This window comes from Oncorhynchus nerka, linkage group LG11 (genome assembly GCF_034236695.1).
Source record: "Oncorhynchus nerka isolate Pitt River linkage group LG11, Oner_Uvic_2.0, whole genome shotgun sequence".
Classification (NCBI taxonomy): Eukaryota; Metazoa; Chordata; class Actinopteri; order Salmoniformes; family Salmonidae; genus Oncorhynchus; species Oncorhynchus nerka.
The window spans coordinates 57,651,530-57,664,409 of record NC_088406.1 but is presented as its reverse complement, the minus strand read 5'-3'; the positions used below and the strand labels follow the sequence as shown (position 1 = coordinate 57,664,409).

At 40.5% G+C, this 12,880-nt stretch overlaps 1 protein-coding gene across 1 annotated transcript in view; it reads right to left on the bottom strand.

Annotated features, from left to right (window-relative positions):
• The window catches only part of LOC115137214 (tetraspanin-5-like), a 40,255-nt gene that overhangs the window by 3,679 nt on the left and 23,696 nt on the right, over window positions 1-12,880 (bottom strand). The window contains exons 5-7 of the mRNA XM_029673382.2: window positions 8,341-8,466; window positions 4,983-5,030; window positions 495-611 (exon numbers count right to left, since the gene is read on the bottom strand). Of these exons, the coding sequence (XP_029529242.1) occupies window positions 495-611; window positions 4,983-5,030; window positions 8,341-8,466 (291 nt within the window). The remainder of the gene's footprint in view (window positions 1-494; window positions 612-4,982; window positions 5,031-8,340; window positions 8,467-12,880) is intronic.

Below are 12,880 nucleotides of genomic sequence, written 5' to 3'. Positions count from 1 at the left end.
CTACATGATAGTTTCAACCATATATGTCGTTAGTTCACATTCTTCGTGTTTGTAAACAATGGAATAATGAAACCTTGGAGGGGATTCAACCCATAGAACGTTGTCGAACAATGTACCTTTTTAAAAGCCAATGTTACCGCATACGTGGAGATCGCATCCAAGGTAAACATGCCAGATGTCAGCTCTATTGGAAATGATCTGAATATGTCAAGTGCTCCATAACGCAGCTTTGGATTGATTTCCGTCCCTTATATTTTGGATTGTGGTGAAGACAAACAGTTGTGCTAAACTCATGAGGCATTTATAAGTTATACATATTCAGTGAGCTATATCAATGTGTAAAATATCAAGAATTGAAATTACCATTGAACAGCTTCTCAAATCCCAGGCTTTAGCTTTAAAACCAAAAATGCACTGAAAGCAGACACAGGTAAAACTCTAGGGTTCATACTCCGGTGTATTTGGGGCTTATGTATCAGACATGTGTTCCCAACCTGTAGTAAAGCGATTCCTATGAAGATCCCTGCCACCACTGTCAGGTTGTCTTGAAGCCACTTCTCAAACTGAGGCACACAGCCTTTGATGTAGATAAAGGTCATCTGCTCCGAGTCCTAACACAGCAGAGACGACACAAAACAAAACAATGACCTTTCATGCTAACATTTTTATCTTACAGTCCAGTAGCTCAGTTGGTTAGAGCATCATGCTACCACCACATTTACAAAAAACAGTTACTATACTAGAAGTCGCTTTGGATAACAGCGTCTGCTAAATGGCATAGCTACTTTAAAGTATTGTTATATTATTATGTGAATTGTACATCAGGTTAATCATGCTTCAGTAGCCTAGATGTTAAATGTCAGCTTTTGTTAGCCACCTTATTAGTCACCTCAAGTGTTTTCGCGGGCACTATGGGGTGAAGTTTCTCCTACATTTAGATATAGAGCTAGGATCAGCTTCCCCTCCCCCAATCCTAAATGCAAAACTGACCAAAGATCAGCGTGTAGCGGCAACTTCACCCTGACTTGCATGCCATATACAGTGAGCTCCAAAGGTATTGAGACAGTGACACATTTCACAACGTTTGATGTTTTGAATTGTGAATAAGGATGAGTGAGAAAGTTACAGATGAAAAATATGCGTCTCACTCATCATTATTCACGATTCATTAAGGATTATCCGTAATCATGGTAGCATACACATTAATGTAGAAGAGTTAAGAAACATATTATATTCTTATAAACAATAAAAGTGACTCCAAAATGACCAAATACATTATTTACCATTAATTTCTATTGGGCACAAAATGATCTGAAACACAACCAAAACAAACAGCAAAATCATCCAACAAGTGTTTAGACCACAAGCTTGATGTAATCATTGCGTGCTAGGAATAGGAGACCAAATATTCAACTTTTGATTACTTTAAACTCCATTAGGGCTGTAGCGGTCATGAAATTGTGTTAGCCGGTGAATTTCAAGCTAATAACTGCTGGTCTCATGGTAATTGACCGATAATTAACACATTTAACATCTACTGGCATCCATGCATAGCCTACAAGCCACTGATGCAGACCTTAGGAACATCTACACTTTAAAAAGTCTAAGAAATCCATGTACTATAGCCTACACCATCACAATAAAGCCATTATTTATTTTATACCAGTCTAAAGAAACATGATATGAAGAAAATGTAGTGTGTTTCAGAAGAACAGAATAGCATACTCTGAGTTATCCTTATCTGGCTTATTTGATCTTATCTGGCTTATCTGGCAATGCCATATGGCTGTGGGCTACACTAGTTCATTTAGCAGACATGATTTGCTTTGAATTCCGTGGCATTATTTTATATAGTATGAAGAACACAATTGAACATAGCTGAATAAAATAAAAAGGATATTTTCTCCAAATTATTTGGGGAAGTGCACACATGCGGCTATTCTGTGTTGAGAGGTTAATAAAGAAACAGGTACTCCTATATGTTTAATTTAGACTTTAGTTTTGTAACTTTAGTTGTGAAACAAACCTTGGGCTATATGTTTAGATTTTTAAAACATTCTAGGGCTGCATAATGCGACTCTAATGATGATTTGAAAGGCATGAGCTCTGCTTTGTTTTTTTGCACAGGCTGTACACACTTCATCAGTCTTTCAAAATTTGACAAGCAGTAGCTGTTGTGCCCTTGGGCTGAATATAATAATTATAATTCCCGTCTCCCAGCTGGGCGCGCTGAAGAACCTCTCACTCTCTGTCACTTGATCGGGTCTTTCTCACAGGATACAAGTGAAGACAGACACATCGGGGACGCAACTGTCCTCCTTATCTAACTCCGAAGCGCAAATTGAAGATATTGGAAGAACTGTCCACATTTATTTTTGTCAATCAACAAGAGAAGTAGGCCTAACGAACGGCAAACGCACACTCTACTATCCCCCAGAGAACAAAAGTTGACCTATTCTATTCTGTGCGGGAAATAAATATTTCCAGCATAGTCTGGGACAGTTGTGGGATGCGATAATACAACCACTAGCATCAAAAAAACGTTTAAAGTAATGACGCCAACAGATCAGAATGTTTAACTTAAAATGTTGCTAAACTATTAGGCTATTTCTTCACATTATAAGCTCAGCAATGACCCATGGCATTAGGCTATACGCGCAAATGTTCCATTAGCAGAAAACACCACCCTCAAAAGTGACAGCAAATGCAATTATGCATGTAATGCTTTTATTATAAATGTGTATTTTAATGGTTAAATTTATATTGAAACTCAAACTTGATACCCACTTGCTGCATATGTATGCCAGTTGGGCTCTACACCTGTTGTAAATCAGATTAATGTGCTTAACTTTACGAAGTTATTTGGCCACTTGATTTGTGATACTGTCACGACCGTCATATGAATAATTGGACCAAGGCACAGCGTGAGTAGAGTTCCACATTTTAATGATAGTGAAACTTTCAAAACAACAAAGATATAACGATCGTGAAATACGTAGCGCACATAGGCACTCATACAAAACAATATCCCCCATAGCAGGTGGGAAAAAGGACACACTAAGTATGATCCCCATTTAGAGGTAACGATTAACAGCTGCCTCCAATTGGGAACCATACACACACACCAACATAGAAATACAATACCAAGAAACCCCCCTAGTCACACCCCGACCCACTACACCACAGAGAACCCCGAGGGCTCTCCATGGTCAGATGCAAACGTTGGGCTATATGTTTAGATTTTTTAAATATATTCTAAGGCTGCATGATGCAAACCGTTATGATGATTTGAAAAAAATGCCTTGATTTTCCCGACAACAAATATATCAATCACAAGTGATAGCCTAATATTGTCAACCATCAGACTATTCTTGATTTAATCTTGTCTTTACATATACTAAATAATATATGTGTGAATTTTTATTTATTTAGAATGGACCATTATCATGCACCTGTCTCGATGCAGGGGCAGGAGGAAAAAATACATGTCATCTATGCACTTAAATAGCGAATGGAGGATGCTATTCCCATTGTTAATCTTCATGCCATCCTGTTGTAAAGAGAAGCAATGTGCTTAATATTAGAAAAGTTGAGAAATAAATATAGTAGGCATAGCTTATAGAAAGCTGATGGGATCCTCCTCTTTTTAATAGAGGCCATCATTCTGTTTTCTCACGTAATTGCATAGCCTATAGAAATGTTGCACAACATGAGCTCATGGGCTCTCGTGAAGTGTTTGATTAGATATTCGATAACATTTGCATTGATGTCAGAGTGATTAGAGGGACAATAGAGTGCTGAGTACCAAACTTGGTAGGCTACTAATGACCATCAAAAGCATCAGAGCTTGAAGAAGCCTAATTACCGTGACTAAACGGTCACGTGGAATCATGACTCATGGCCGTCGGTGTGGCGGTAATACGGTCACCATAACAGCCCTAGTCAGAATAATTTTTGGTCCCCCTAAAATGGGTGGACTATGTACAAATCGTGCTGCAATTTTTAAACGGTTCCCCGATATGAATAAAAATACCCTCAAATTAAGCTGACAATCTGCACTTTAACCAAAAATGTTTGTATCATTTCAAATCCAAAGTGCTGGAGTACAGAGACAAAACAACAAAACATTTGTCACTATCCCAATACTCTTGGAGCTTACTGTATCTCACCAAATGGCCATTCCATGAACATCCTGCAGTTCACCATGTCCTTTTGTTAAAATACCTTCCCTGAACTGAATCTTATGAAAACAGTCTCCAAATGTATGCTTTTCACAGTGTGAGGGTAATGTTTGGAAAATAAATACACCCCTTCCTTACATTACTCTCTCTCCCATGGTACTTGGCCCAAAGCACATTTCTCCACCATGAGTAATTCCATGCAACCCATAGTACTGAGGGAACCAGCTGTTGTTAAATGGGAGCTGGGAGAGTGGTGATGGACTGTGAGACCAGTGTTGTGACTTAGACTTGGGTGGAGTGCAGTAAGAATTACCTCATCTAGCTCAACCAACCTGCCAATGACTAATGGGAAACAGTTTTCTACGATTCCTATTTCGCAATTCCACTGTTTTATTTTGAGGGCTGCCTTTTGATGAAACAACCCATCCCCATGCTGTGGAAAAGGCTCCCAGAGCTTGCTTCCAAGTGAACAGACTGCCGTAATGTTGGATTCTGGGGCTGTTTGTATCAAGTGTCTCGGAGTAGGAGTGCTGATCTAGGATCAAGTCCCCCCTTTCCATGTAATATTATTCATTTTGATCCAAAAGGCAAGACAGCAGGTCTCTGAAGAACGTTTTCCCCTCTACTACTCAGGCATTGCACCAGCCTCACTGTGTCGGCTCAATACTAATAACAGCAACTTTCGAATAAGAATATAGGTGCAGACTCCTGGATTAAGTACTTCACAGCATTTCCAGGAATCTCAAATAAGTTACTGTTGGGAAATAACATATTTTCTGCAAAAAGAATGATTAAACTCACCGCTTTAGCTCGAATGTCGTAGCCACACTGGGTGTTAATGACATCCTCCTACAATATAAACGAGAGGATATTTATAAACGGTATATTCACAGCATTCGCCTAATTGACTCAAAACCAAACCTGCGACAAGTTTGCAAACAGTAGATAGAAATGGATGTAGAGGCTGCTAAAACTGGGGTTGTTAATGAGCTTGATATAGGCATATACAGTGGGGCAAAAAAGTATTTAGTCAGCCACCAATTGTGCAAATTCTCCCACTTAAAAAGATGAGAGAGGCCTGTAATTTTCATCATAGGTACACTTCAACTATGACAGACAAAATGAGAAAAGCAAATCCAGAAAATCACATTGTATGATTTTTAATGAATTTATTTGCAAATTATGGTGGAAAATAAGTATTTGGTCACCTACAAACAAGCAAGATTTCTGGCTCTCACAGACCTGTAACTTCTTCTTTAAGAGGATCCTCTGTCCTCCACTCGTTACCTGTATTAATGGCATCTGTTTGAACTTGTTATCAGTATAAAATATTTCCTCCCGGGGAAGGACTGCCCGTTCCATGATCTCGCCATCACGGTTGACAACTCCATTGTGTCCTCCTCCCAGAGCGCTAAGAACCTTGGCGTGATCCTGGACAACACCCTGTCGTTCTCAACTAACATCAAGGCGGTGGCCCGTTCTTGTAGGTTCATGCTCTACAACATCCGCAGAGTACGACCCTGCCTCACACAGGAAGCAGCGCAGGTCCTAATCCAGGCACTTGTCATCTCCCGTCTGGATTACTGCAACTCGCTGTTGGCTGGGCTCCCTGCCTGTGCCATTAAACCCCTACAACTCATCCAGAACGCCACATGCCCGTCTGGTGTTCAACCTTCCCAAGTTCTCTCACGTCACCCCGCTCCTCCGCTCTCTCCACTGGCTTCCAGTTGAAGCTCGCATCCGCTACAAGACCATGGTGCTTGCCTACGGAGCTGTGAGGGGAACGGCACCTCAGTACCTCCAGGCTCTGATCAGGCCCTACACCCAAACAAGGGCACTGCGTTCATCCACCTCTGGCCTGCTCGCCTCCCTACCACTGAGGAAGTACAGTTTCCGCGCAGCCCAGTCAAAACTGTTCGCTGCTCTGGCCCCCCAATGGTGGAACAAACTCCCTCACGACGCCAGGACAGCGGAGTCAATCACCACCTTCCGGAGACACCTGAAACCCCACCTCTTTCAGGAATACCTAGGATAGGATAAAGTAATCCTTCTCACCCCCCTTAAAAGATTTAGATGCACTATTGTAAAGTGGCTGTTCCACTGGATGTCTTAAGGTGAACTCACCAATTTGTAAGTCGCTCTGGATAAGAGCGTCTGCTAAATGACTTAAATGTAAATGTAAATAAAAGACACCTGTCCATAACCTCAAACAGTCACACTCCAAACTCCACTATGGCCAAGACCAAAGAGCTGTCAAAGGACACCAGAAACAAAATTGTAGACCTGCACCAGGCTGGGAAGACTGAATCTGCAATAGGTAAGCAGCTTGGTTTGAAGAAATCAACTGTGGTAGCAATTATTAGGAAATGGAAGACATACAAGACCACTGACAATCTCCCTCGATCTGGGGCTCCACGCAAGATCTCACCCCGTGGGGTCAAAATGATCACAAGAACGGTGAGCAAAAAACCCAGAACCACATGGGGGCACCTAGTGAATGACCTGCAGAGAGCTGGGACCAAAGTAACAAAGCCTACCATCAGTAACACACTACGCCACCAGGGACACAAATCCTGCAGTGCCAGACGTGTCCCCCTGCTTAAGACAGTACATGTCCAGGCCCGTCTGAAGTTTGCTAGAGAGCATTTGGATGATCCAGAAGAAGATTGGGAGAATGTCATATGGTCAGATGAAACCAAAATATAACTTTTTGGTAAAAACCCAACTCGTCGTGTTTGGAGGACAAAGAATGCTGAGTTGCATCCAAAGAACATCATACCTACTGTGAAGCATGGGGGTGGAAACATCATGCTTTGGGGCTGTTTTTCTGCAAAGGGACCAGGACGACTGATCCGTGTAAAGGAAAGAATGAATGAGATTTTGAGTGAAAACCTCCTTCCATCAGCAAGGGCATTGAAGATGAACCGTGGCTGGGTCTTTCAGCATGACAATGATCCCAAACACACCACCCGGGCAACGAACGAGTGGCTTCGTAAGAAGCATTTCAAGGTCCTGGAGTGGCCTAGCCAGTCTCCAGATCTCAACCCCATAGAAAATCTTTGGAGGGAGTTGAAAGTCCGTGTTGCCCAGCAACAGCCCCAAAACATCACTGCTCTAGAGGAGATCTGCATGGAAGAATGGGCCAAAATACCAGCAACAGTGTGTGAAAACCTTGTGAAGACATACAAAAAACATTTGACCTCTGTCATTGCCAAGAAAAGGTATATAACAAAGTATTCAGATAAACTTTTGTTATTGACCAAATACTTATTTTCCACCATAATTTGGAAATAAATTCATAAAAAATCCTACAATGTGATTTTCTGGATTGTTTTCTTCTCATTTTGTCTGTCATAGTTGAAGTGTACCTATGATGAAAATTACAGGCCGCTCTCATCTTTTTAAGTGGGAGAACTTGCACAATTGGTGGCTGACTAAATCTTTTTTTGCCCCACTGTATATTGACCTGTATAGTAAGCCAAACCATTAGTTATTTTTCAAATATTATGGATAATGTCAATGTCAAGGATTTAGAATTTGCACGTGCTTGTAGGCAAGGAAATGTAATTTGAAGATATATGCCATCTGGTCTTGTTGCATGCTAAAAAAAAGAGATTTCATCATAAACATCTTCAAACAAGGTTCAGCTAGGGTTATATAGCCTATTTGTGTGCCGTTTGGCTGTAGTATGAGTGAGTTCTGTGCGGCACAGGCTAGTTGTGTCCCTCCTTGTTTGTGTTGTATGCGTATGATTTATGGTGATGTGAAGTTAGCCACTGTGAGACGTTAACCCCTTAAAAAGGGACATGAGCGAAGATAGTATATTCTGTTCGGCAGCCTCTGAGAAGACTAAACACTGCGATCTGAATGCTGTAATCTAGCCAGTGCGTTTTACAGAGAGGGTCTACCACATGTCTTCTGACTAGGCAGAGAGAAACAACTCCGATGGTATTGAGCTTTAACCTACTGACTTTGCTAAGTGTGTTCGCGGGCCACTTTACTATTCAAGTGTATTGGTATGAACTAATGTAATACGCTGGTGGCTGGACATTAGAATGGGGCATTTTATAACTGAAGTACTGACTGATCAACTCCAATAAAAGCTGTCTGTACTTCAGAAGATAGTGGGTATAGTTCAGTGAAGTGAGAGAACACGTACTGCGGGGTCTTTGGTGCAGCATGAAAAGGGGACTCCACACTTCTCGCGACTTGGGTTGGAATCAGTGCAGTTGAAGTAGATGTTCAAGTTCCAGTCGTCTGCCCCAAAGGCTCCACAACACTCCCACTGGAAAGGCCAAAGAGACAGAACAACATCCTGTTTAGACATCAACAACGTCTTATGCTGAGCTCGCAAAAAACGTCATACCAGTAGGACAAGAAAGCAAGAAAATGAGTGATGGCAAAAGCAAGCCAGCACAATGGTATGAGTTCCTATGGTGATTTCAGTAAATAAACGTTGCAAATCAACATCCGGTAGAAAACAAAACTAGGGCACACACCAAAAGATGAAATATTGTAACTCTGGTGGCAAGTGTCATCTACTGTGGCGGCTAATGACATTCACCTCCAGCCTCAACAGCATTTACCGTCATGCTCTCATTGAAAACAATTACATTGTTTGCCATCAACCTCGTACCATATAAACGCAGCATTACTGAGAGCTAAACATTGCATTCAGTAATACACATAATTGAGCATTCAGTAATACTCAACAGCATTTACCGTCATGCTCTCATTGAAAACAATTACATTGTTTGCTATCAACCTCGTACCATATAAACACAGCATTACTGAGAGGTAAACATTGCATTCAGTAATACACATAATTGAGCATTCAGTAATACACATAATTGAATTGCTACTAGCATCACAGTGGGTGTGGCCCTTACAATACTTTCCATTAACCTAGGTAGTTGTCAATCCACATAGACAGTTTTATGTGCATTTGGTTATTTAGCTAGCTAGGTAATGCTAGGCAGAAGCTTCTGAAAATAACTAACGTAAACTCACCCCATTCCGTACAAATGTGCGCAACCGCAACATTCAAACGAGGCTAAAAAGAAAACTAATGGGACTGTAGCGACTGTGTTGACTTCAAAATCGGGGGTGTGAACTAGGTTTCTATTCAAGCATTGATGGACATGGTAATGGCTCTATAGTATTGGAGAAAAGTTGAAAAGTTGTATACATTTCCCAAATGGCCCACCTGTGAAGGAAAGGTCTGAAAAAGTCTATGCTTTCCTATACAGTGCCTTCAGAAAGTATTCATATCCCTTGACTTGTTCCACTTATTTTTCACCCATCTACATAGAATAATCCATGAAGACAAAGTGAAAACATGTTTTTTGAAAATGAAATGCCTAATTTACGTAAGTGTTCACAGCCCCTGAGTCAATACATGTTAGAATCACCTTTGGGAGTGATTACAGCTGTGAGTCTCTCAGAGCTTAGCACACCTGCATTGTACAATATATATATTTTTATCAAGCACTATCAATTTGGTTGTTGATCGTTCCTAGACAGCCATTTTCAACTCTTGCTATAGATTTTCAAGCTGATTTAAGTCAAAACTGTAACTATGCCATTCAGGGACATTCAATGTTGTCTTGATAAGCAACTTCAGTGTATGGCTTTGTGTTTTGGTTCTTTTCCTGCTGAAAGGTAAATTTGTCTCCCAGTGTCTGTTGGAAAGCAGACTGAACCAGGTTTTCCTCCAGGATTTTGCCTGTGCTTTGCTCTATTCTGTTTCTTTTTATCCTAAAAAACTCACTAGACCTTGCCGATGACAAGCATATCCATAACTTGACACAGCCACAACCATGCTTGAAAATATGAAGAGTGGTACTCGTGATGTGTTGGATTTTCCCCAAACATAATGTTTTGTATTCAGGATATTAAGTTAATATCTTAGGCACATTGTAACGGCATTCTTCCTCCTCTTCTGAGGAGGAGTAGCGAGAAGGATCGGAGGACCAATGCACAGCGTGGTAAGTATCCATAACATTTATTTTAAGACAAACTGAACACTATGAAATACAAAACAATAAATGTGAAAATGAACGAAAACCGAAACAGTACCGTGGCAACAAACACTCACACGGAAAACAAACACCCACAACTCAAAAGGGAAACCCAGGCTACCCATGTATGATTCTCAATCAGAGACAACTAACGACACCTGCCTCTGATTGAGAACCATACTAGGCTGAACTCAAAACCCCAACATAGAAAAACACACAGACTGCCCACCCCAGCCCTGACCAAACTAAATAAAGACAAAACAAAGGAAATAAAGGTCAGAACGTGACACACATTATTTTTGCCGTTTTACCTTATTGCAAACAGGATGCATGTTTTGTATTATGTGTATTCTGTACAGGCTTCCTTCTTTTCACTTTGTAATTTAGGTTAGTATTGTATAGTAACTACAATGTTGTTGATGCATCCTCCGTTTTCACCTATCACAGTCATTAAACTATGTAACTGTTTTAATGTCACCATTCAGACTCATGGTGAAATCCCTGAGCGTTTTCCTTCCTCTCCAGCCACTGAGTTAGGAAGGACGCCTGTATCTTTGTAGTGGCTGGGTATATTGATACATCATCCAAAGTGTAATTAATAACTTCACCATGTTCAATGGGATATTCAGTGTATTTTTTATTTGTATTTTTACCCATCTGTCACACCCTGACCTTAGAGAGCCTTTTAATTTCTCTATTTGGTTAGGTCGGTTGTGATTTGGGTGGGCATTCTAGTTTTTTCTATTTCTTTGTTGGCCGGGTATGGTTCCCAATCCGAGGCAGCGGTCTATCGTTGTCTCTGATTGGGGATCATACTTAGGCAGACATTTTTCCACCTTTAGTTTGTGGGATCTTGACTGTTTGTGTGCAGTTGCTTTCTGCACTGCATGTAGCATTATGTTCGTTTTTTTGTATATTGTTGTTTTTTCAGTGTCATTTAAATAAAGAAAAAATGTACTCCTACCACGCTGCACCTTGGTCCAATCAATCTCTAAACGATCGTGACACCATCTACCATTAGGTGGTCTCTTGGCATTGGAAATCCTCCCTAGTCTTTGTGGTTGAATCTGTGTTTGAAATTCACTGCTCAACTGAGGGACCTTGTTCAGCAAATTTTTACTCCTGAACTTATTTAGGTTTGCCATTGAATACTTACTGACTAAAGACATTTCAGCTTTACATTTTTAATTAATTTGTACAAATTTAGAAAAACATAATTCCACTTTGACATTTAGGGGTATTGTGTGTAGGCCAGTGACACAAAATCTCAATTGAATTAATTTTAAATTCAGGCTGTAACACAGCAAAATGTGTAAAAGTTTAAGGAGTGTGAATACTTTTTTCTAGATTTTACTCTTAAAATCACACTTTAAAAAAAAATTATATATATATATATATATATTTTTTTTTAAGTCCACAACAATGCTTAAACCATATCAGGAGACCATTTTTGACGTCAGTGAAAAATATACAAAATATATATTTTTTCAACTCAACACAGGCAACAGACCATTTGGCTAGTGGTGTTTCTGTACTGTAGGCCTATGACAATGTAAGGAGCTGTTGGTGGACTTCAGGAAAAGGATGGCCGAACAGGCCTCCATTAACATCGATGGGGCTGAAGTGGAACAGGTCGAGAGTTTCAAGTTCCTTGGTGTCCACATCATAGTCCAAACACACCAAGAAAGCTGTGAAGAGAGCAGGAGACTGAAAAGATTTGGCATGGGTCCCCAGATCCTCAAAAAGTTCTACAGCTGCACCATCGAGAGCATCCTGACCGGTTGCATCATCGCCTGGTATGGCAACTGCTCGGCATCTGACTGTAAGGCGCTACAGAGGGTAGTGCGTACGGCCCAGTATATCACTGGGGGCAAACTTCCTCACATCCAGGACCTATATATACTAGGCGGTATCAGAGGAAGGCCCAAAAAATTGTCAAAAGACTCCAGTCACATAAATCATAAACTTTTCTCTCTGCTACCGCACGGCAAGCGGTGCCCGAGCACCAAGTCCAGGACCAAAAGGCTCCTTAACAGCTTCTACCCCCAAACCATCAGACTGCTGAACAATTAATCAAAAGGCCATATGGACTATTTACATTGCGCCCCCCCCACCCACACACACACTTTGTTTTTACACTGCTGCTACTCGCTGTTTATTATCTATGCATAGTCACTTTACAAATTACCTCACCTAACCCGTACCCCCGCACATTGACTCAGTACTTGTACCCTGTATATAGCCTCATTATTGTTGTCATTTTCTTGTATTACTTTTTGACTTAATTATATTTTTGACTTAGTTTATTAGTTTATTAGTTTATTAGAAAACATTTAGTTTATTTAGTAAATGTTTTCTTAACTCTATTTCTTGAGCTGCATTGTTGGTTAAGGGTTTGTAGTAAGTAAGCATTTCACATGTTGTATTCGGTGCGTGACAAATGCAATTTGATTCGATTTGAATGTAGGCCCACAGTCAGCGGCGGCTCACCCATTAGGGCATTAGCAGCCGTGCCCCACTTGTGATTGGTCCACACAAAAAAAAAAAAAAACTTGTGATAAAATAGTGACAACATTTTTATTAAAAAAATATATATAATTCATGGATTGTGTTCTAAACACTCATAAAAGTCTGGTAAATGTTCAAAACAAGCTGTTGGGCTACTCTGCCCCTCAGTGA